The 21,675-nt window shown below is 42.9% G+C and overlaps 1 protein-coding gene across 3 annotated transcripts in view; it reads right to left on the bottom strand.

The window, feature by feature from the left end:
- LOC137783611 (protein unc-13 homolog B-like) overlaps positions 1–21,675 on the bottom strand; it is a 62,379-nt gene that overhangs the window by 12,856 nt on the left and 27,848 nt on the right. For all 3 annotated transcript variants that reach the window (XM_068573736.1, XM_068573738.1, XM_068573737.1), the window contains exons 9-24: positions 14,708–14,995; positions 14,501–14,591; positions 6,970–7,016; positions 6,655–6,733; positions 5,794–5,868; positions 5,262–5,481; positions 4,939–5,166; positions 4,668–4,809; positions 4,371–4,540; positions 2,283–2,398; positions 1,969–2,132; positions 1,286–1,436; positions 1,081–1,149; positions 525–614; positions 228–365; positions 5–135 (exon numbers count right to left, since the gene is read on the bottom strand). In XM_068573736.1, coding sequence (XP_068429837.1) covers positions 5–135; positions 228–365; positions 525–614; positions 1,081–1,149; positions 1,286–1,436; positions 1,969–2,132; positions 2,283–2,398; positions 4,371–4,540; positions 4,668–4,809; positions 4,939–5,166; positions 5,262–5,481; positions 5,794–5,868; positions 6,655–6,733; positions 6,970–7,016; positions 14,501–14,591; positions 14,708–14,995 — 2,199 coding nt within the window. The remainder of the gene's footprint in view (positions 1–4; positions 136–227; positions 366–524; positions 615–1,080; positions 1,150–1,285; positions 1,437–1,968; positions 2,133–2,282; positions 2,399–4,370; positions 4,541–4,667; positions 4,810–4,938; positions 5,167–5,261; positions 5,482–5,793; positions 5,869–6,654; positions 6,734–6,969; positions 7,017–14,500; positions 14,592–14,707; positions 14,996–21,675) is intronic.

Here is a 21,675-nt window from a genome sequence, read left to right as displayed (position 1 = left end):
TAACTGGTTGAGCACAGGTGTGTAGGAGTTCCTGTCTTCTTCGATGATGGAGACAATGAGCATGATGAGTTTTGGCCAAAAGTCCAAGTTCTTGACGCTAGGACCCTGCTCCTCCAAAGGGAGCTCCTCCTTGTTCTGGGTGAGACCACAACACAGGATCAGAGAGAGAGCGAGAGAGAGCGATACAGAGAGAGCGACAGAGACAGAGCGATTAGTACGCCACTTACCCCGTCAGCGGGTTGATACTGTCTGCTGTACAGCTCGTGGCAGTTGTTGAAGATGTAGTCGTACGTTGAGTTGAGGCAGGCCTTGACACAGTCCCTCACCACCTGGCTGGCTCTCGGCGGAGACTGCAACTCCTGGACCTGACCACCAAATGGGAGACAGCGGCGCTGGCGGTGAATGACTGCGACATAGTTATTGACACACACCTGACAACGGTGTTATCTGCAAAGTGTCGCATTTATAAACTAAGATGTGTCGCCACAAAAGAAAATGAAGAGACGCGGAACGCTGTCAGCTACCTTCATTCTGAAGAAGGTGATGCTGGTTAGAAGGTCCACGGTGGATTTCAAATCCTGCAGGCGATCCTTGCTGCTGGCAGGGAAGTGGTTCTACAGGAGGAGAAACGTTCACTTAAACATAACTCACTCTGCGTGGAGGACCAACAAAAGACATACAGCAGGCCACTCCCACTGATGTTCATAACTCTAAAATAGGATTGCTGTGACAGTGCAGACAAACACTAAGTGATATAAAAATGATGGCAAACTAAAATGCTCGACACAAAATGTAGAATAAAAGTTTCCCATGTAAGCAATTGCTCAACTTTAACTCACGGTAGTTGTAGTAACAATACACAACAATAGTATAATAGAATAAATACTGTTGCAAAATAATAATAATATTATAATAATGGGGCAATTTATCCCCAAAATTCAAGGAAACAAAATATAACAGAGGAGTTTTGCATATAAAGTGAAAATAAACAAAACATTATTGACGACGATATATTTAAACGCATCGCAACTTTTGAGAACAATAAGTGGCGATATTTATTGAATGTAATCATAATCTTACCCTATAGGTTGAGAGGTCGATGCGCAGGGAGTTGTGTAGCTGGTCTAAGAGCTTGACAAAGCGTTCTTTCTGTGTGGTGAATAATGGGGGAAAAAGACAATCGTGATAACAGGAAGTGGAAGGAAAGGGACGGGATGGACAAAGACAGAAACAAAAGGATATTTTTATTGCTTGTGTGTGCGCATAACGCTACAATAGTACAAACCCCAAAATTGGAAGCTGCGAAGCGGTCGGAGGCGGACACATTGGTGGAGGCGGTCGTGTGGGCGTAGAAGGCGTTGATGTTGGCCAGCAGGGTGCTCATCACGGCGGGAACCCCGGGACACATGTACTTCGACGACAGACAGGCAAAGTGCCTGGAGCGACAGGGGAGCACAGGCAGAGCTTGATTAAAGACCCGAGCGGCAGCAGGCCGTCCCTTCCCCTCTTCCCCCCATCCTGTCACACTTCACATTGAGATGTTTCAATAAAAACATTTTGTCAAAGTGTATGTGCATGTGATTTGCTGGTTATCCTATCGGGGGTCTCACTAGGAGCGCTCGTTTCATCTGCCTGTCTGCAGGCGTAGCTGGCTGAAGGGTGTGGCCCCATTTTTGTGAATGATGGGGCCTCGACTAACGGGCATCTGGCGAGCAGCATGACATATCATGGAGACAAATCCATCTTCAGCACATTTGTAATTGATTTTTCTTTCATTTGGAGGTTGACGAGGGCGGGGCACAAATTGCTTCTAGGATGGCAACGAGAGGCAATTTGATATGAGAGCAGAAAGAGAGGAATGGACACAAGCGCACACACACACACACACACACACACACACACACACACACACACACACACACACACACACACACACACACACGCACACGCACACACTCTAAAACTCACGTCATAGCCTGGTAGATTGACTCGATCCCGTAGCGCATGGCAAACTCGTCCACTACTTCCTGGGCCACATCGTCGTAGTAGACCCTCCAGGCATCGTCCCCGCGGGCCTCTGGGATTTTTACCGCACCTTGGCCGAGCATGTCGGTCGAGTAGTGGAACAGGTTCTACGGTAGATAAAGACGCCAAGTCATTTGGATGGCTTTTGTGGCAGAGCAGATTATTACATCGAATGCGAGGGGTTTATGCTCGAGGGTTCTTTTTTTTTTCCCGGTAGAGGTAGGATTACGTAACCGCGGTGTGTGAGAGCCAAATACCTCATGCAAGCAGGTGTACTGCACATGATACGGAGCCACTTTCTCCTCGCCCTTAATCTCCACGTTGATTTGCAGGCGAATGGCCCCCGACACGGCTGACTTGTCCGTCCTTTTCTCTGTAATCCAAAACACAAAGACACACGTCAAGCAGATACACCGACTCATAACTCCCAGTACCCATCTGTGACACAGGAGCCCTAGTGGGTAGCAAGCCTTGTTAATGCAACGCTAATTACAGACTATTACCCTGGCAGTGCTATTGCAGGGGTGTGTGTGTGTGTGTGTGTGTGTGTGTGTGTGAGGGTGTGTGTGTGTATGTTCTGTTTCTACAGTTTGACGGCAGCGCAAAGCCGGCGACGCTAATAGAAGTCCTCTGGCTGATGGTGAGGGAGACAATGGCAGAGGGGATGTGCGAGGATGCGGGTCTGATCGCCGAGAGACACTTGGCTGGGCTTCACAACCTGCTATTTGCCCTGACAGGCGCATCATTGAGGGTAATTTGTACATGTTGGGGGTGGGGTCGATTTCCAACTTGTATGCCTCTTCTTGATAATCACACATCGGGAGAAGGGAGGCAGGGGGAAGAGTACAGAGAGACGCTTCGCAGAGAATGATACGGAGCGCATATTACACGACTGATCATTCATTTTGCAAACTGCCGACTGACAAGAGGAATGTTTTGTTGATGTGGTTATCAGAGGGGTATAAAACCGAGCACTTCGTGTCTCCCAGTTGACATGAAACAACAACAGATTTATAGGCACATTCATATTCAGTTCTCTTCCAGCGGGAGTATGATCAATGCCAGTCTTCTGCACTTTTAATCAATTGGAGACGAGACAGTGAACGCTTCACTCTCAGATGCAAAGCGTGCGGGTGGGAGAATGGAGGCCTTTTAACGGATAGCGATCAATCAAGGCAACGTGACATGATGTAAGCGGTGGGGGTATACCTAACCTGTACTTGTGCTCATACTAAATAGCACAAGGGGCCGATAAAATCAGCTCCTTTGTATATTTTATACTGTCTATGTATTCAGGGCTCATCTTCAAACGTGGTGGAATAGAACTGAGGATTAACATAAACATTTAGGTGTTCATTAGCAAGCACTAAAAGGACATATTTTAATGCAGGACTATTTGGGCCTTGGGGCCACTCAATGCCTGTGTAAAAAAATGTACTTAAATCAAAATGTACCTGCAGACAAAAGAGGCTAATGAGGTTGAAACAAACATCTGACTGGACAAGTGTGAAAAGAATGCACCCTTCATTCAAGAGGATCAATCCTTCTAAGGGGAAACTATTCAAAGCAGACATGGTAGATGAGGAAGAACACACAGCCAGGGGTAAAAGCACAACCGCTACGGGGACAATCTAGTTTTCTGTACCACGAAAAGATTCAGTTCAGAAACAGCCATCATATTGCTCAAGCAATAAAATACCTGTAGTGTCCATGTTGTTTCAACATGACAACATTAAGCTCACGAACAAAACCGAAGACGGGATGACGACATTCCAACTTGGATCTCTCCGTTTGCTCGTTTAGTTTTCTTTTGATTTGTTCCAGTGTTGGCGTGTTTTGTGCCTGCAGGGTTTTCTATTTTCTTTTATTATCAGTGCTTTCTGATAAAATAAGTTTTCTTCCAACAAAACAGGCAGAAGGTAACGCAAAGCTATAGACTTCTCTAACTCGGCTGGCATAATGGTGGAAGTGTGCACATTTCCTTACTTAACACACACAGTATAAACTGTTGGAGATGGATTTAGTTGTCATTTCAAAAGTTTAAAAGTTGATGTGATAAAGGCTGGGATTGTAGAAATGGCAAGAACTTTATTTTACTTTCCCCTCTGCATGCAGTATTTTTTGACTGATGGGCCTGAGATAAGTCATCGTCATATTGTGAAGAGGATGTGCTTATCATCTGTACACCACAAAGAGAGTTGCTGCAGTCTCTCTACTGTGTAGAACTGCTCGCAGTGAGTTCTAGCTTTCATTGTTGAGGGATGTCTCCTAGTTCTGTCCAGTGTTAGGTTGTACCAACAGTATACGCCCCGTATATTGTGTCCATGATCAAACAGCGTACTGACCCAGGTTGTACCAGACGTCCATTTCTCCGCTCAGTGTTCGCACTTCAATTATACTCTGGCCGAGGAAATCATCAGACTCCCTCTTCAGGCGCTGCTTCACCCTCGACTTGATGTCATCGTCCTCGTCCCACACGCGCACTTTAATGCGGTCCGAGGAATTGTGGCACTCGCTAGCGGAAAAACAAGAAAAAAACTAATGTATATAAACTAAATAAGAGGGTACAATTGGATAGAAAACAATAGAAATGTTTTAAATTTATACACATTATAAAACCAAGGCATTTGTTGGAGACTTACAAGTGGTACTTTTCCTCCCAGACAGGATTGAGGTTGCCATAAATGGTCTTTGTTCTCTTCTTGGTCTTGCCCACCTGAACGGTGACGTACGGATCGCTGGATCCCGTTTTGTCCTTTGCCTGAAGTCCTTGGGCACAAACAACTAGTGCGGCAACAGAGGAACAAAGACACAAGCGATAACCGTGGGCAAAAACAAGAATCACATGTGACCACCGAGATTCATGCTGAGGATGCTCCTTTTAAAGCTGCGGTTGATTTCAGCAAATCTCACCTGTGATGGTGATCTTGGCTGACCACTTTGAAGTGCCGTCGAGAACGCTCTGCTTGATGGTCTTCATCTGCTGCGCGTGGATGGCTTTGCTTATGATGAACACCTCCCTGATGAGTTCAAAGATTTCCGGCTTGTTTCTTTCCCTGATCTTCATCCTGTCCTTCATGGCCATGATAATATTCTGAGTTCGGTCTTCAGCACCATGCTTGGAGCTCTTCTCCGCAGCACCTTTGCATTTACCAAGAGAAAACGATTGCAGATTAATATCCATTTAAAACTACTACTTGCATGTGACGCTTGGTTGTTTTCTGGGCGGTACTCACGTTGGAGGCAGTCGGCGTTCAGCAGCTCTTGGCACTTCTCGTGGCACTTGACCCCGCACTCGGAACAACGCATGCCTTGGCGGGCTATTCCCCACAGCAGTCCCTCACACTCGTAGCAGTATGTAGGCGTCGTGGCGGTCCACACCTCGAAGTTGTGTGGCGTAGTGCAGGATATCGGGTAGATAAGAGCCTGCAGGGTCTTCTTATACACATGGTTTTTCTACAGAAGGGGGAAACTTTTTTTAGGGTGTTTTCACAACTAACTAAACTGAAACTCTGATCCGGTTGCCCCTGGTAAACACGGTTAATTTGGGCTTGTGTGAAAGCGGTTAATCCAAACCTGGTGGAGACCAAACAACAAGGCTGAGGGCCACCTGAAAAGGCTTCCAAGCAAACTCTGGTGTGTTTTTCTTTTTGACCAACCACAGAATATTGAGTTTAAAAGATAAACAACTAATGAAACCATCAGATGAATCATAGAATTTATTTATTTTTTGGTAGATTTGAAGGTGCTATATGGTGTTATACTCACCAACTCCTCATCCTTGATTGATGACCGTGCGGCCATGGTAGATGCGATCCCCGCCTTCCTGGCTTGGACGAGAGACTGAACAACAAGTGACACGGGACATTTTTGGCAGAGTTAGCGTTGATCAAACGCATATTCAGCCCACAACCAAGCACAGCACAAAATATGACTATAATAATGAAGGTCAGTGTGGTTAAAAGGCACAGGGCAGTTGTAAGGGTGGTGAGTAGGGTTATTATCCCAAGAATATAATTCTAACTGGATGATCAGAAAAAACATGTGAGTAGTATTAGTTTTAAGAGACTAGTGAAGAGGAGACTAAAATATTATGCTATCAAACATCACCAAAACCATCAGCCATACATTTCCATGGGCGTATTAATACAAACCAAAAAGCGGGGGAATGATTTGTTGATAACATATTGCAATGATAATATCAAGTAGGAAGAAAAAGCTGCCCGGGACCAAGATGCATGCAAATGCTTTCATTTTGTATTAAACAAGAGGTTTGCGATTAAAGAGATCAACATGCTGTCGAGGCAACTACTGTTTTATTTGTCCCACTTGATATTTTGAGTTTCAGTTGCAAAGGGAGTGGCAACTGGGTTCTATTAACTTACCATAGCCTGACCAAGGAGAGTGAATGCATTCAAGAGAGTTGTGGGGAATAGTTTTGGGTTTAAGAAAGGAGGGAAAGAGAAATTAGCAGGCTGATTTCATATTTGTCTCCAAAATGAGAACTGCGACTTCTGTGGCGGTTTCACAAATAGAAAGACGTGCACTCAGCAAAGAAAACACAAAAACAAACAAGGTGACATGTGACATACGGTATTACTAACAAAGGAATGACAAGTCAGTACTGACCACATCGCTGACCAAGGGGATGGGCTTCTTTTTACGCAGGTCTGGCATGCTGTCAATCCCATACAGACCAGGTCCGCCACTAGGTACCAACAAAGATGGAATGAAAGTGAATAAAAAGTTCACACACACACACACACACACACACACACACTTACACTGTCATCACGATAGTCAAATTATTATAGTCACAATAGTATCAACAAGCTAATTCAGTGTTACTTGTTATAACTAATTATATTATTTTTTTTTAACTTAAAATTGTGATATAATATTGTGTGCATATATATATATATATATATAAAATGTATGACTTACCCTGGTTTGACCCAGGCTTGTCTGGCATTGGGTTCTTCATCTTGGACCTACGAGATTTCAAATGTGAGCATTTAGGCTGACGACTTAGAAAGTCATTCACGTTATGTTGCACAGTAGGGCATGAGAGGAGTGAAGTTGGAATAATGGAAAGCTGTATTTGGTTGAGTTTGACCTTCTTGGTGTTTCAGAACATGCAATGTCAAATAAAAAAAAATTCAAAAAAGTGATGCCTTTAGAAAACAAATAAATCAAATAAATAAATAAAAACTCTGTAATTGTAAAAGATGTAATGTAAAATGCAGTGATGGATCAACATTATGGAGGCAGAATACTACAGAAGTTGTTCTTTTTCACAGGTCAAGTAAAATTGGTTTGCCCACAGACTGCTTTAACAGACACCCTAGGTAATTTAGAAGAAATCACTTGCAAGGATTTAGCAAAACCATCAACATTACGACTGGGGGCTTTCACAAGTACATACTGTAAGTTATTTTGCTTTTCCCTCAAAGGAAAAGTCTTTCATCTGTCGCTGTATATCGTTCTCTTAGATAACAGAAGTTGAAAGAGGGGATCCTTTTGGGATCAAAGTAAGAGTTTCTGATATCGTTTGAAACACTTCTGGGGAAGCGCAGCTGCTGTAACGCTAGCACCAGAAACAGAACTTGGAATTTGTGCAACATGAATGAAACAATAATAAACTATTTATTATACAGAAAGACTGAAGTGATAAGACAAACATCCTTTCCGGAATAGTAGAATGGAGTTCAAAATCAACCCTATGTTTTCCTGTATCATTTGGATGTTGTGCATTATGCTTTGGAGTGAACACAAGCACTATCTTTGACAAAGACAAGCAATAAATAATAAATAAATAAAAACAATTATCCCACGACCAAAATGAACAGGAAAATAACTTTAGCTTAAATAGCTAATGTTATATGATTAACCTGATTATCTTCTTTCCCACAATCTGCAAAGAAAAAAAAGTATGAGTGTTTAAAACTGAAACATGTATTATGATACATACATGTAATAGCAATGGTACATAGGTAAAGTTCACTGAATCATTACATGATTTAAGATGTATGTTTTTGCTGTTATTACTGGGCTTGTCAGCAATTTTAAGTATAGAATATACCTGAGATAAACTCGTCTTGAGATTGGGACCCCTGAGACCCTTGAGAGCCATGGGACCCTTGAGAGCCATGGGACCCCTGGGACCCTTGAACAGATTTGGATAGTCTATGACGGGTTTGCCGCTTTTCCCTCAGAATGCGCTGGAAATTAGCCATACGCTCTCTGTGACTGGCATCCGTAGACTTTTCTTCTTTTTCCTCATCAAAAATGTGGTTTTCTCGAATTGGACTTAACCGCACCTCATCTTTACTCAGACCGGAGCCCAGCAGACTCTCGTCCTGCCTTGCTGGACAGCTGTCTGGTGTTAAGTCAAGGGTGGACAGTTCCCCGTCTGTTGGACATTCTTCTTTGTGCTGTGAAATCTCTCCAGAGTAACATTTACTTGGAGTGCAGGGAGATTGAATTGCTTCATGAGGGGATGCTTGAAGTGAGCATGACTTGTCCTCATGGGTCTCATCACAATCCACGTAGACCGAAGCATCACTCTGCTCTTTTAAAGTGCCAAATTGAGTGGGATTCTCTGACAGACTGACGTCTTCTTCTGTATAATCTGTACTGCTCTGCTCCTCCTTCGGCTGACTGGATTCTCTGATAGGGGATGGAGGCGCTTCATGTCCACTATCATCTTTAACATCTTCAGGGTGGGATCCCTCCAACTTTTTCAAAGCCCCTTTCAAAGCAGACCTGAAAGTGAGTACAGCCTTGCCAAAAGATGTTACGTCAAAACCTACATTGGGGGTCTTGGCTGCGCTGTCAGAATCTATTTCAGAAGACTCTTGTGACAAATATTCTGCTTTATCCCTAGAGATGCTTTGATCGGTCCACTCCTTGTCCAAACTGTCAGCAGACCCAAGATCAAGAGTGTCACCGGAAGATGGCCAGTCATCGCATAGTGAATGAGGCTCCAGGTAACCATCATCAAAGTCTGTCAATAGCACAGTGGAGCAACTCAGACTTCTGGAGGGCTCACTCGCCGGTTCGTATGCACAAGCATCCATAGTGTGGTAACCAGAACTACGCGAGTAGGGGCAGTTTGCTGAACAGTCGCAGTCCAGGTTTTCTTCCTCAGTTTGTAGTCTGGGGGGTCTCCAGTCCGTCGTACTGGAAGAACTTGAAGGAGAGTTGTAATGGTGTCCGAACAGCAATGTGAGATGCTCAGAGCTGTTGTGTGAAGAATGACCTGGTGTGCTGCTTTGTGTCGTCACTGTGTCAAGCTTTTGTTCGTTGTTTGCACAATTGCAGATGTCTTCCTCACTCCATTGTCCTTCCCCACTTATACTGTGCTGCATATCAACAGAAGGCCACCTTTCATATTCTGTGTCACCAGAGAGGAGGCTTGCTCCCTGACAATTTGAACTGCGGCACGATGACAAAGAGCTGGTGCTTTGGTAATCATGGCCCCGATGAAGCTCAAAGTAGCAGGTGTTGGGTTTTGTAGGGCCAAGCATGCACATGTTTGAACGCTTCTCTTGGTTGATTTTCTGGTCTGATGGGACTCTGACTCTGTCAACTTGCCACTGATTAGGTGATCTGTGAGATGGTATACTTCCTGAAACTTTTTCACAATCGTTGCGATCCAACTGTGGACTGGTGTCTCTCCCTTGAAGAGATGTGATGGCATTCTGTCTACCCAGGCTTCCTCGCCTGATCCGTGATGTTTTAGAAACAGGACTAGGTTGAGGTGCAGCCGAAGACCCAGAGTACAGCTCACCCATTTCACTGAGCACCGCATCGACACAACAAGATACTTCATCCACCGAGCCTCGAACAGATGTTAGATACTGCCTCAGGTCAGAGATTTCCTCCTGAATCTTGTTGATGCCTTTCAGCTCTTTAAGAATATGTTCCACAATGTTACTAGAGCCTTCCTCTGCCTCCTCATCCTCCCTTTCCGTTTTCTCTTCTATGTTTCTGATCTTTTCAATAAGCCTTGGTAGAGTATCCTCCACAACCCCAATGCCATCCTGGCAAGCCAAACTTCCGTGGTCAGCTTTGGTACAGATAGTTGCGACTGATGACAGGTCATGATGAGAGTTGTCCTCTGGTCCTTGCAGGGACTTATGCAGCTTTTTGCACAGGCTTTGTCCCACTTTGGGGCTCTGGGATTTCTTCTCCTGTACGTCTCGCCTCTTGGGCGACAGTGGGAGCAGCTCCAATTTGTGGGGTTCATCGTGTCCACTGATCTGTCCTCTGGGGAGCATCCCTGAGAGGTGGCACTCTTTGTCAACTGTCCCTGCACATGGAAAGATCACTGCCTCAGTGACTCCTCCTTAGTGTGGCGTATAGCATAAGCTAATATTTTACACTATAAATGACTGAGTGCCTGTACAAAAAAAGCAAAGAGTTATTTTGTTGATAAAACAGTGGAAATTGATCTATGCCTGTTGTATGTTACTATTGAAATCTCATTTGCTTGTTCTGCTAGAACTAACAGAATTCTAACATGAGACACTGTAATAACTAGGTAGCAAATAATGCTACATTGGCTAAATAATGGCCATAATGTATTTATACATTTTAGGTCACATTGAGATCGCACACTACTAAGTACAGTATAGACGTAGGATAGATAATGTCTATAACTGACCTCTCAGTCAGAGTTCCAACACCATGCAGCTGTTTACATCTCTGTAATTAAGATGCTCTGAAGGCAGCTTGGTAATTAGATGATAGGTCAATTCTTTCCTCTAAGGCCATGTCATTCTTTCACACCCATACCAGCTGCCTGGCTTGACACTGTAGTTCTTAGCCATCGTAAACGGTATAGGAATTATTGAACACCCCAAAAATATAATTTAAATCAATCTGATGGCACTATACAAATCATATATATATGCATCAATTTGTATTCATGGACGTGAAATCTACAATATTCTGAAGTTCAGCAATTATATGGATATGTCTTCCATGCTCCTTCCATTTAGTCATACGATACGTGAAGCACAGCTCATCGGTTGGTGATGATTGAATTGACATGTACAGTTACAATATATACTACTACTACTACTACTACTTATTTCTATTGCAGAACGTTCACATACATTCTCTACGGTCAGGGCATGTGCACCAGAAAACCAACAGGCCAACATGCTAATTTCCGACTTCGCCCTATGCTTATGTGATTGGAAGTAAAAAAATTTGATTTGGATCAAATTCGGCAAACTCTGATGGTGAAACGAGCTGATTTGCTCAGATCTATTATGTCTTCCATTAAACAGCCGCAACAGTATAGACAGTAGAGTAGGCTACACAAGTCACAGTTTTGTCCTGTTTTCAGCAATTGTTTTATCACATGAACATGTATCTTTGTTACAAAAAATGGGGATAACGCCATGGCGAAAGCTACGACGTGTAAGCTTAAACTACAGCCTGAAAACAACACACTCACACACACAATGAAGAATGCATGCTAATTTCTAGACATTTTTCTCCACTGTTGAAATTAACAAGCTCACTACAAATATACTGTACATTTCATTCTTCAACATATCAGTAATAATTATTTACATCTTGGCAGGTGGCTTTCCCTATTCCATGAAGTATATCATTTCAGAGGGTGTATGCTAACTACATTAACCCACCCTGTACTGGAAGTCTCCAGTAAGCACTTGAGCCTGATGAGGGTTTGGCCATTTCCTATTTCTAATGAGATTAAAAAGCGTATGAGGTAAATGAAAGCCGATCTGAGATTAACATAAGTATTATTGTTCTTTCAAAACAAATATTAATGGAAATATCGGGGCTAAATAACACATGACCTACCAAATGGCATTCGTACATTAAGCCTCCCTTATGAGGGCCTCTGGCTATTTTTGCAGACATCCATGATCTGGTATAAGTGCACACGGACAGTCAGTGATTAATTAAGAAGGGTTTTGGGTTTAGGCTCATTTTCTCAGTAGTCGTAAAAAATAGTCAGCAGCATTTGCGATGAACATTTAGATCCCCTGACCACCAAACCAAGTTAAACTTATGTTTTACAAAGGCTAAGCACTGAGACACATACAATATATTCAGCCAAACATACATTTCTATCAATATAACATGCAGTTCCACTTTCCGTTTAATCAAAGTTTACACAAACTTGAGGCAAAGTGATTAAAAGGATGAAAATTAGATATGAAACTGTAAGCCTTACCTTATTTGGAAACAAATGATAATCAAGAACAACCTGTAGATGTCATCTTGCAAGAACAGGGTCGCCCAGCAGAATTAGCCCCTGTTCATCTTCAGAATGTATCCTGAGGCGTATTATAAAAAACGGGTGCTTTTCCCCCAATCATATCAGATCTCTAATTGACAGAGGTGCACTCGTTTCTGCCACTGGAACGGCAAGCGTAGCAGACCGCGATCGTACAGCAGTTCACTCTCAGTAATGTAGCCATCCCTCCTCCCCCCTCCCAAATCCCACCCTCCCGCATTCTTTCTCTGCTCTCTCTCCTTCTGTCCTCTTACAATAAATTCCAGCACAAAGCTGATCTGAGGCTGTGAGACTGCCAGATCCAAGTCACATTTACTCATTTTTCTGTGTTTTCACATCTGCCAGCTGCTGATATTTGGGATTATTCTCTTTTTCATTGATACATATATTAGTACCACTGGTTTACCTGCAATTACTGATATCCTTGCTTACTTTTACCTTTGTTAATGGAAAATTGTTAAGAGGAAGGAATTTCTATTGAAAGACTGCAGTAAGTGTAAGTGCCTTAAACTTGCATTCTTTCTAAAGAGCATCAGTTGGTTCTGGTTGCATAGACAATTGTCTAGAAGTAAAGGACCCTCAATTTATTTTTTACCTCAGTAAACATGGTGAACATGAGATCATGTCTCAAAATGCCATACATGAGGCTTCAAAACGGAACAAATGTTTTTTTAAAATGATTTTGGAAACGGATGTGGGAGTCTGTTTCACTTCCTGCTCTATAGTTTCCCGTGTGCAAATATTTTCCAGGGAAAGTCCAACGCGGTACATATCTCATTTCATTCTATTCTCTGGATTTAAACACACATGCAAGGCTGATTTACTGTGCCTCATTATGCAAGTGACTTTTTATTACAGTCATTCGCCTTCATTCTGTAAAAATATGGCAGTTAGACAGCTTTCACTTTGCTTTCTCGTGATTCTCATGTCTTCGATCAGCTATCATTTAAAGTACACGTTTGTCTCAACGAGCCTATGCAAACAAATCATCATAATGGAGCCAATCGATGCTCTATATACTTCTTTACTGCTCTGCCATGAAAAGCCTAATCAAGGGGATGAACTCCAGTTAGAGCTGAGAGATTCCCATGTTTTCATTATAACCACCATCTAAAGATTCCCTATAACATGCAGGACTAGATTTACCATCAGTTAACATGCGTTGGATACAAATTCTCCAGTTTGGTACTTGTTTAATATGCGGCTACGGGTCATCTAATTCTGACGTCAAAAGCCAACATTTCATCTCTTGTGGTACACCCTTCTCTCTCATTAGATCGTAAGATGGTGGGTAATACAAGATTGTTGTCCCTGGACCATAGGTTTTTCATTCATCAAGCATTTCCCTTAAACAGACCCACTGTTTTCATCAATTCTGATAGAATACTCAGTGGCCGCCATTAAGTCACCATTCTATTCACGCAAATTATAGGCCCCGGAAGCGGTGAGTGATCAACCCAAGTCAACAGAGGGACACTATACTGTAGCCTCACAATCATAGTGACATATGAAGAGATAAAATCCATCAATGAAAAGTGAGAATAAGTAAGGGAGATGAGGCAGACACCGATAATCAAAAATAAAATTCCAAATGCAATATTATTGAAAAATTGTGCCGTATCCGAGGACTGGACCCAAAGATTTTACTACAGCATTTGCTTTGTTGAGTAGATATTTGTTTTTCAATTTTTGTATTAATATGTATATGTTTTTACTACTCAGAATTACTTATTATTTAGGAACAAATATAAGGGCAGCTCTACAATATCATAGAGCGAACTGATGACAAGTCTGCTGCAATTAGAATTGGGTGTGTGAAACTAAAATTAATACACTCATCCTTAACTTGAAAATTGTTTTGGGGCGCCTCAGATGAAGGGACAGAATCCCAAATAGCTCCACTGTTTCTGCCAAGAGCCTATTGTAGGCCTGCTTGTTTACTCTCCAGTTACCAAAAATGTATATGTCACCCCGAGGAGCGAATGTATGATGTTTAAAAATATGTATATTACCAATATTAATATTGTATGCATCGTCTTAAACAACCAACAAGGTGAAACTCAATCGTATGTCAATTTGTAATCTTCATTGTGTGTGTGTGGTAGGGTAGGAAAAAAAGGGGCAAGAACATCAGACTTCAGTTGGTGATGAGAGATCAGGTATTAGTGGGGGAACTGAAGTAAAACGCCCTACCTCCCGGAGCTGAACCCGGACTTTATTGATGGCCTTCAACCAACAAACTCTGGATGGCGAAAATGGTAAAGGCGGCCCCTCATCATGGAACCTGGGTTACATGGATTTAAGAATAGGGGTTGAAAGATATGGATACAATCTTTCAGTTCAAATGCATCTTTGTCATAGCAATATATAACAGAGTTGAATTCTGAGCATAAATTGTACCGTAGGAGTTTAGAGGAGCCTCGCTCTGCTGCAGTGTCCTTTCTCAGGCCCCGTCCGACTTCAGGAGACAGCCCATGTTTCTGATGCTCACCGACAGTACCATTGGTGGGAGGCAGCCCATTGGTGCATGGTTGTCCATTGGTGGAGGGATGGAAGCTGGTACTGTGGTAGGCGTGGAAGGACTCCTCCAGTTCAGACCCTCCAGTGCTCTCCTGACCAGTCTCACTCAGCTGGGAGCTGGTCTGGCTTAGGTTTCCTGATGACCCAAATCGACTACTTTCCACTGGACTACAAAGGTGAGAGAGAAGTAAGGAAGATATTCAATGTCAATGTTTTTTCTATGAAAACATGGATGGGTTTATATGTTTTACTTTAGCCAAGGGCAGATTAGTGAGGATTGTTACATGAAAAAAATAATTCTAAAATGTATATTTTAGAATCAGTTTCAGTCCTCTAGAATACTAAAACAATGAACACAATAATTAGGCTTCTAGTTTTTTTAGGCTGTAATAAGCACCTCCTATCTACAGGCAATCTGCACACCCTGCTTCAGACCCTCTGCATATGCTTTTCCTGCATTGAAGTTGGATTTCCGAATAGAAATGGCACACATAAGAGTGTGTGCCATTTTGTGGTGTGAGGTATAAAATCCCCAGTTCCTGCTCGTCATTACTAAAAGAGAGTATATTTTTGCACACACATACACCTGCATATTTTATTGTCATTGTTTTACTTTCATTTGTCCACAAGAGGAAACACATACACACGATGTATGATGGTAAGTAAGCTTATGGAGACAAGGAGTTGAAGAGTAGATGGATGATGGATGGACAGTAAAATATGCAGAGTTGATCCGTGTGTTTCAAATTCTACCTTTTATAGTGTCATGACTTTAAATTTTTTAGCGGCAGAAAGCAGGTATGTTAAAAGGTAACTGTAAAGTAATTGTGATCACATACAATTAAACAACCCAAATCAGAATTCTGTGCTCAAACAAAATTTACAGTATTTATAATGTAGCCTGCATCCGTGCTTATACTTGAGCCTGTAAAGTCTCAGAACAAACTAAAAAAAAAAAGAGACATTTGCATTTAGTGAGGATATTACTAAAGGATCAGTAAGTGCAGACCTTTGGAGGACTATAATCAAAATGAATATTTGAGTATAGAAGTTCAGGTGAACAAATAAATCAAAAAAAGGAGCAACTTGTGAATTGTCCATTAATATAAAAATATGTAAATTTTGTTTTGAATTCTGCTTGGAAATTACATGTTAAACGATGTAGATGCAACATACAAACAAAGAAGACCCACACACTGTTCTAAAGATTGTCCACATCACACACAGATATACATACACTCAAGCTAAATATTAAATTAATCTAGTGAGGATGGATTGCAGAGCTGAACAGGGAATACATTTTTTTTTAAATTTCAATGCATCATAAATGGTGAAGGGAATGCCATTTATTATGCTTCTACTAGCCTTTTTGCATTCAATAGATCCTTCTTGAACTGGTTGTCCAGCTGCACTCCTGAGGTAGGACCTGCAGAGGGGTATGTTTCTACAAGCCCTTCCTTCTCCTTTGGGGTCAGGGATGCTGAAGGATCTACTTCAGGAGTGGAGACGCAAATCTGGAGGTTTTCTATATCATCAGTGGGACCTACCGACTCAGATTTTCGGGCATCGGATGTTGCAACCTTTTGTACAGTATGTGTTTGACTATCCGTTGGCTTGTTGTTAGTTTTAGGTTGAGATGTTACAACCGGGACAGCTTGTGGCTTGGGTGGCTCCGTCTGCCAAGGGAAACTTATTTTTGTCCCAAATAAGGAAGTGGTGGGTGGCTCTTGTTTTCCAGGAACAGCTTTTTCCTCTTGAAATAGGCCTCCAGAAAGGGTTTTTAATCCTGAAAACAGACCAGTCACTCCTTCAGTTTGAGGCATTGATGGAGCACCAGATGACATTGTTGGTGAAAATAGGGATCCAAGAGATTTTCCTGCATCACTCTGTGTCGATATAAAACCAAAGAGAGACTTAGCTTGAGGTGGCTCTTCAATGTTGGGCAACTGATTAACTGGAGGTGCTTCAATAATATTTTCTTCCTTGGCATCAGGTGGAACTAATGTGTCACTTTCTTTACCCTCTAGGCCTCCTTTAATGACAATGGGAGTCTCATGTATCATCTCTGCTTTATCAGCAGGTGTCTCTTTTTCTGGGTTTTCTACTTGATGAGTGAGGTCACATGTAATGCTTCTTGAAGCATTTGTCACAGCAGAAGTTTCTAGACTAACCGCCTCAGACTCGGCGGTAGTACAACTTGTTTGGCTGACACATTTTAATTGATCATTATCCGCTAAGGTTGCGTCCCCCATGTTATTTGTGCTGGTTTCAGTGCCACATAGTGTCCCTTTTGGTGGCACACTTTCATTCTTAATCTGTGACTGTGGTGTAGAGCCAGGCATTATTTTGGGCTCAGCTGGTCTTTGTTCAGATGGCCTAGGTGGTTGTCCCATACCCCCAAATAAAGATCCACCTATGCCCCCAAGTATTGATGCTCCAGTCTGTGATCCAGCAGTCTGAGCAGTGACTCCTCCAAACATTCCTCCAAGCAAAGAACCACCAGGCTGTGTTGTTGCCGCAGATCCTCCAAACATCCCACCCAGTAATGATCCACCAGTCTGGGGACCTACAGACTTAGCAGGTGATCCTCCTCCAAACATTCCACCTAATAATGACCCTCCAGTGCTGGGGGTGGTGGTTTGTGTACCAGACTGAGGACCAGACGCCTTGAAAAAACCTCCCAATAATGATCCCCCAGTCTGAGGAGCTGCTGTCTCGGTGTTGGGCCCTCCAAAAATACCTCCTAATAGTGATGCTCCACTCTGACCAGTAGCAGCTTGTGGTGTAATTCCTCCCAGTCCAAAAAGTGAGTTTTTCTGCTGTTGCTGGGGACCTTCAGTGGGAGCAACTGTTGGTTTGAAAAGAGATGACATAAAGCCTGTAACTGCATCTGCTGCTGAGTCACCAACAGATTTTTCTGTCTCTGGAGGCGTTTGTTGTCCCTGTAGTACCACACTTTTATCTTGACTTGACTGGCCACTTAGAAGCTCTGATCCTGCAAGTTGTTTTGTTCGAGCGCAGATTTCAGATTCTTTAGACTGAATATCAATAGCTAAGGTAGTTGGCTTGTCAGCATCTTGACAATGAACTTCTTCTATGACATTGCACTCAGCTTTGGCTGAGTTTGCTTCAGGACACTGGTCTGTACCGTCAGGTCGCTGTAGTCTTTTTGCCTGCTCTTTACTTTTGATAGCTGTATCAATTACAGAAATTTCAGGAGCAGCTGGAGTAATATTACCATCATCAATGAGTTTTGGTAGAACAGTTTCATCTGAAGTAGTGCCAATAAGAGCTGTTATTGAAGTTTTATTCTTGTCATCATTAAATTTTGGTGCGCCTGCTGTCGTGGGTGTTGCAGGTGGAACAGATCCTCCAAGCATAGAGGGCAAACTTGTATCAGACGTCTTATGAGGAGCTGAAACTCCAGGTAAAATGCCACCCAGTAGAGATGTATCAGTCTGCGCTGTAGCTGTTTGAGAAGATGACCCTCCCAAAATACCTCCCAATATAGAGCTACTTATTGAGGGTGCTGAAGTTTGGTTCTCCGCCCTTCCAAACAATCCACCAAAGGACCCACTATTCTGAGGTGCTACAGTTGAAGCTGCTGATCCTCCAAAAATCCCACCCAAAATAGACCCTGCAGTCTGAGATCCAGCAACCTGGGGAGCAGATCCACCAAATAAACCTCCAAGCAAGGATGCCCCTGCCTGAGAACTTGCTCCAGGTGGAGAAGATACTCCAAGCTTAGTGGGACCAACTTGAGAAGCAGCCTGAGGAGCAGACCCTCCAAATAACCCACCGAGTAATGACCCCCCTGTTTGAGAAGCTGGTGTTTGGGGTGAAGAGCCTCCAAAAACTGCCCCTAATAGAGAATTTCCAGGTTGTGAAGAGGGCTGACTCGCAGAACCTCCGAATAGAGAGAACAGACCTTTGGCTGATGGATCATTGGGGCCCGATGATACAGACTCAGATTCTTTCGGTGAAGGACCTGTCTGGCTAGCACTAGGTTCCGTGCTGGGCCCAGAAAATAACGAAAGCAAACCTTTTCCTGAACTCTCTGAAAGTAATGCTGTATGTGAGGATGGAGACTGTGGGTCTGATCCAGAAATCAGAGAGAGAAGGCCAGAAGCTGGTGGGTCTTTAGTGGGAGCAGGGTCTAGGGGTGCACCTTCTGTGCTCGTTTTCCTTTGCATAGTGGCACATTCAGTATTTGACTTCATAGATTCAACAGCAGTGCCTTCAATTTTGGCATTGTGTGTAATATCTACATTATTCCCAGTGGATAAGTTAGCATTCACTTCACTTGATATTTCACTGGCATCTACTGCCACTGTGACATGGCTACTGGAAACAGAAGACATTTGGGATGAATCTTGTGAAGTTAGTGACTCTTTAGTGTCAGTAACAACAGCAGATGATAAATTAAGTGTTTGTTGTGGAGGTGACACAACATCATTACATACAGAGGGTATACTCTTTGCAGGTTCTTTGGGTGCTGCAGTTACTGGGGAAGTAGACAGATTTGCACTTCCTGGTGTTTGAGGAGTACTGGAGCCACTAAACATAGAAAACAAAGCTTTTTTTGAACTTTCACTAGAGGTAGACAAGCCACCGAATATTCCCCCAAGAACAGAAGGGGCTGGCTGCCCTTGTAATGGAGGCTGTGCTTGTGGTTTGGATTGTATCTGAGGTTCCGCTTTTAAGTGACTTTGTGACTGAGATACTCTTTGTTGAGTTACCGATACTGGTGGTTGAGGTTGTGGGGGACTGGGATCACTAAACATTGACAACAGTCCCTTCATTGGGCTTTCAGTTGAACCTGATGACCCAGGCAGAATTCCCCCAAGAATAGATCCTGTCTGGGCTTGCTGTTGACCACCAAACATTGAAAGAAACCCAGTATTTGGGGGGTCTCTTGGAGGAACAGTTCCCTGTTGTGGTACTTCCGCAGAAGACTTGGTTTGAGAGGGGGGAGGCGGAGGACTTGATCCTCCAAACATAGATAATAAACTTTTACCGAGGGATTCCTGTTGAGGAGGTTGTGGAGCTGCACTTGATGGATGTGCTTGAGGCAAGGGCCCAGTTTTAGGTACAGCCTGTGTAGGCCCACTAAATATTGATAATATACTTTTACCAAGTGATTCTTCATGTGACACAGTTGCTGATGCAGGTGATTGAGGTGTGGGACCAGATTGAGCAGCTGCTGTTGATCCAGTAAGCATGTCTCCAATTGAAAATCCAAACAATCCACCGGATGGTTTAGTTCCTTCTTGTTTTGGCTGTTCTGTAGATGGCATAGTTTCTGATCGGGTTGTCGCATGGCTTGTAGAAGAACTGGTGGAAAATGGTTGGGATAGACTTTTGTTTGGAGGTTGGCTCTGCACAGACTGAGAGGTACTACTTTGATCCATTGTTTGTTGTCTCTGTATACCCTTGGGTCTAGATGCTGATGTTAGCGAGCCTTCTGTAACACTGGGTTTCATTTGCTGTTTCTGTGGTGGAGAGGGCTCAGTGCTAAACAGACTGCTAATTGATCCAAAGAGATTTGACACTCCTGTAGCCTCATTATTTGAAGGAGCACTACCTGGTAAGGAAGCAGTACTACCAGTTTTGCTCTGTTCATTGGAAGATGTCTGAGATAACTTCTGTGAATCTGGCATAGGTTCTTCTATTCCCACTGCAGATTTCAGAAAGTTCATGAAGCCTGGCTGTTGTTCAGATGGTTTATCCACTGGCTTACCAGCTGTAAGTTGTCCAGGTTTATTGAGAGAGTCTTTTGATCCTGAAGGCATTGTGACATTGGGTTGCGTTTGTGGGGTTGCTTGTTGTGCCAAGGTAGTCTGACGTGAAAGTCTAGGTTTCTGTAGAGCCGTATGCGATTGAATTGAGGGCTGAGCCACCTGAGCAGTTGTTTGTACAGTGGGTAAAATTCTTCTCTGTGTGGTAGCTGGCCCTTGCATTTGTTGTTTCACAATTAAATCTGGCTGAGTCACATCAGCAGGAGACTCCTCTTTGATTATCTTTGATTTAAGACTTTGGAAACCCGATGTAAGAATATTCTTAGAGTTTTTGTCAGGAGCTTTTTCACATGAGGATATGCACGTTTCGTTGAACTCCCCCTGTGATGTTTTGCCGACAAAAGAAGATATGAGGGAAGAAATCTTTTTGACTTGACGATTAGGTTGTTCCTCTCCTGGAAACACTCTGTCCCTCCATTCCTTCTCTGATACATCATCAACATGCTTCACTGTAACCGCAGTGGATGAACGTCGCCGTTGACAAGGTTGGTAACAGTTGTAATGTACTTGCTCATTGGAATTTGCATTTGAAGTAGAGTTCAGGGAAACAGCAACTTTTTGAGAAAGAAATGTCTTAATTTCCTGGTTGTTCCAATGAGGGCCAATGTTGTTTTTATTATGACAGGAAAGGTCAATAACATCTGTGCATTGATCTTCATAGGTGTAAATGTGCTGTTTTGGATCCATCCTGACTTTGTTTAATCTGTAAGACGTGAAATCTACACCTTGTTGCCCTTGTGACTGAACAGAATTTTCAAACATTTGAGAGAACTGTTCAAGATTTAAATTCATGATCTGATTTCCTTTTCTATAGGCTGCAGACAAATCTAAGGGTGCATTAAGAAGTTGGGAATCACTGTGCTCTTGACTAGGTAGCCAAAGAAGCTCATCCTCATTGTAAAGTGGAATTTTAAAGCCACATACTAAAACCATTTCACTGTGTAACCAAGCATTGGGAAAACCATCTACTTTCTGTTCATTTCCCCAAGACTCACCTTCAGGTGCACATGCATATACAAATTCTCCTGCTGCATCTGTAAGCAAGGCATA

This window comes from Clinocottus analis, unplaced genomic scaffold, assembly GCF_023055335.1.
Source record: "Clinocottus analis isolate CAN_PGR_092001 unplaced genomic scaffold, fCliAna1.0.p SCAF_13, whole genome shotgun sequence".
Classification (NCBI taxonomy): domain Eukaryota; kingdom Metazoa; phylum Chordata; class Actinopteri; order Perciformes; family Cottidae; genus Clinocottus; species Clinocottus analis.
The sequence above is the reverse complement of the archived record's forward strand: the minus strand, read 5'-3'. Positions and strand labels throughout refer to the sequence as shown.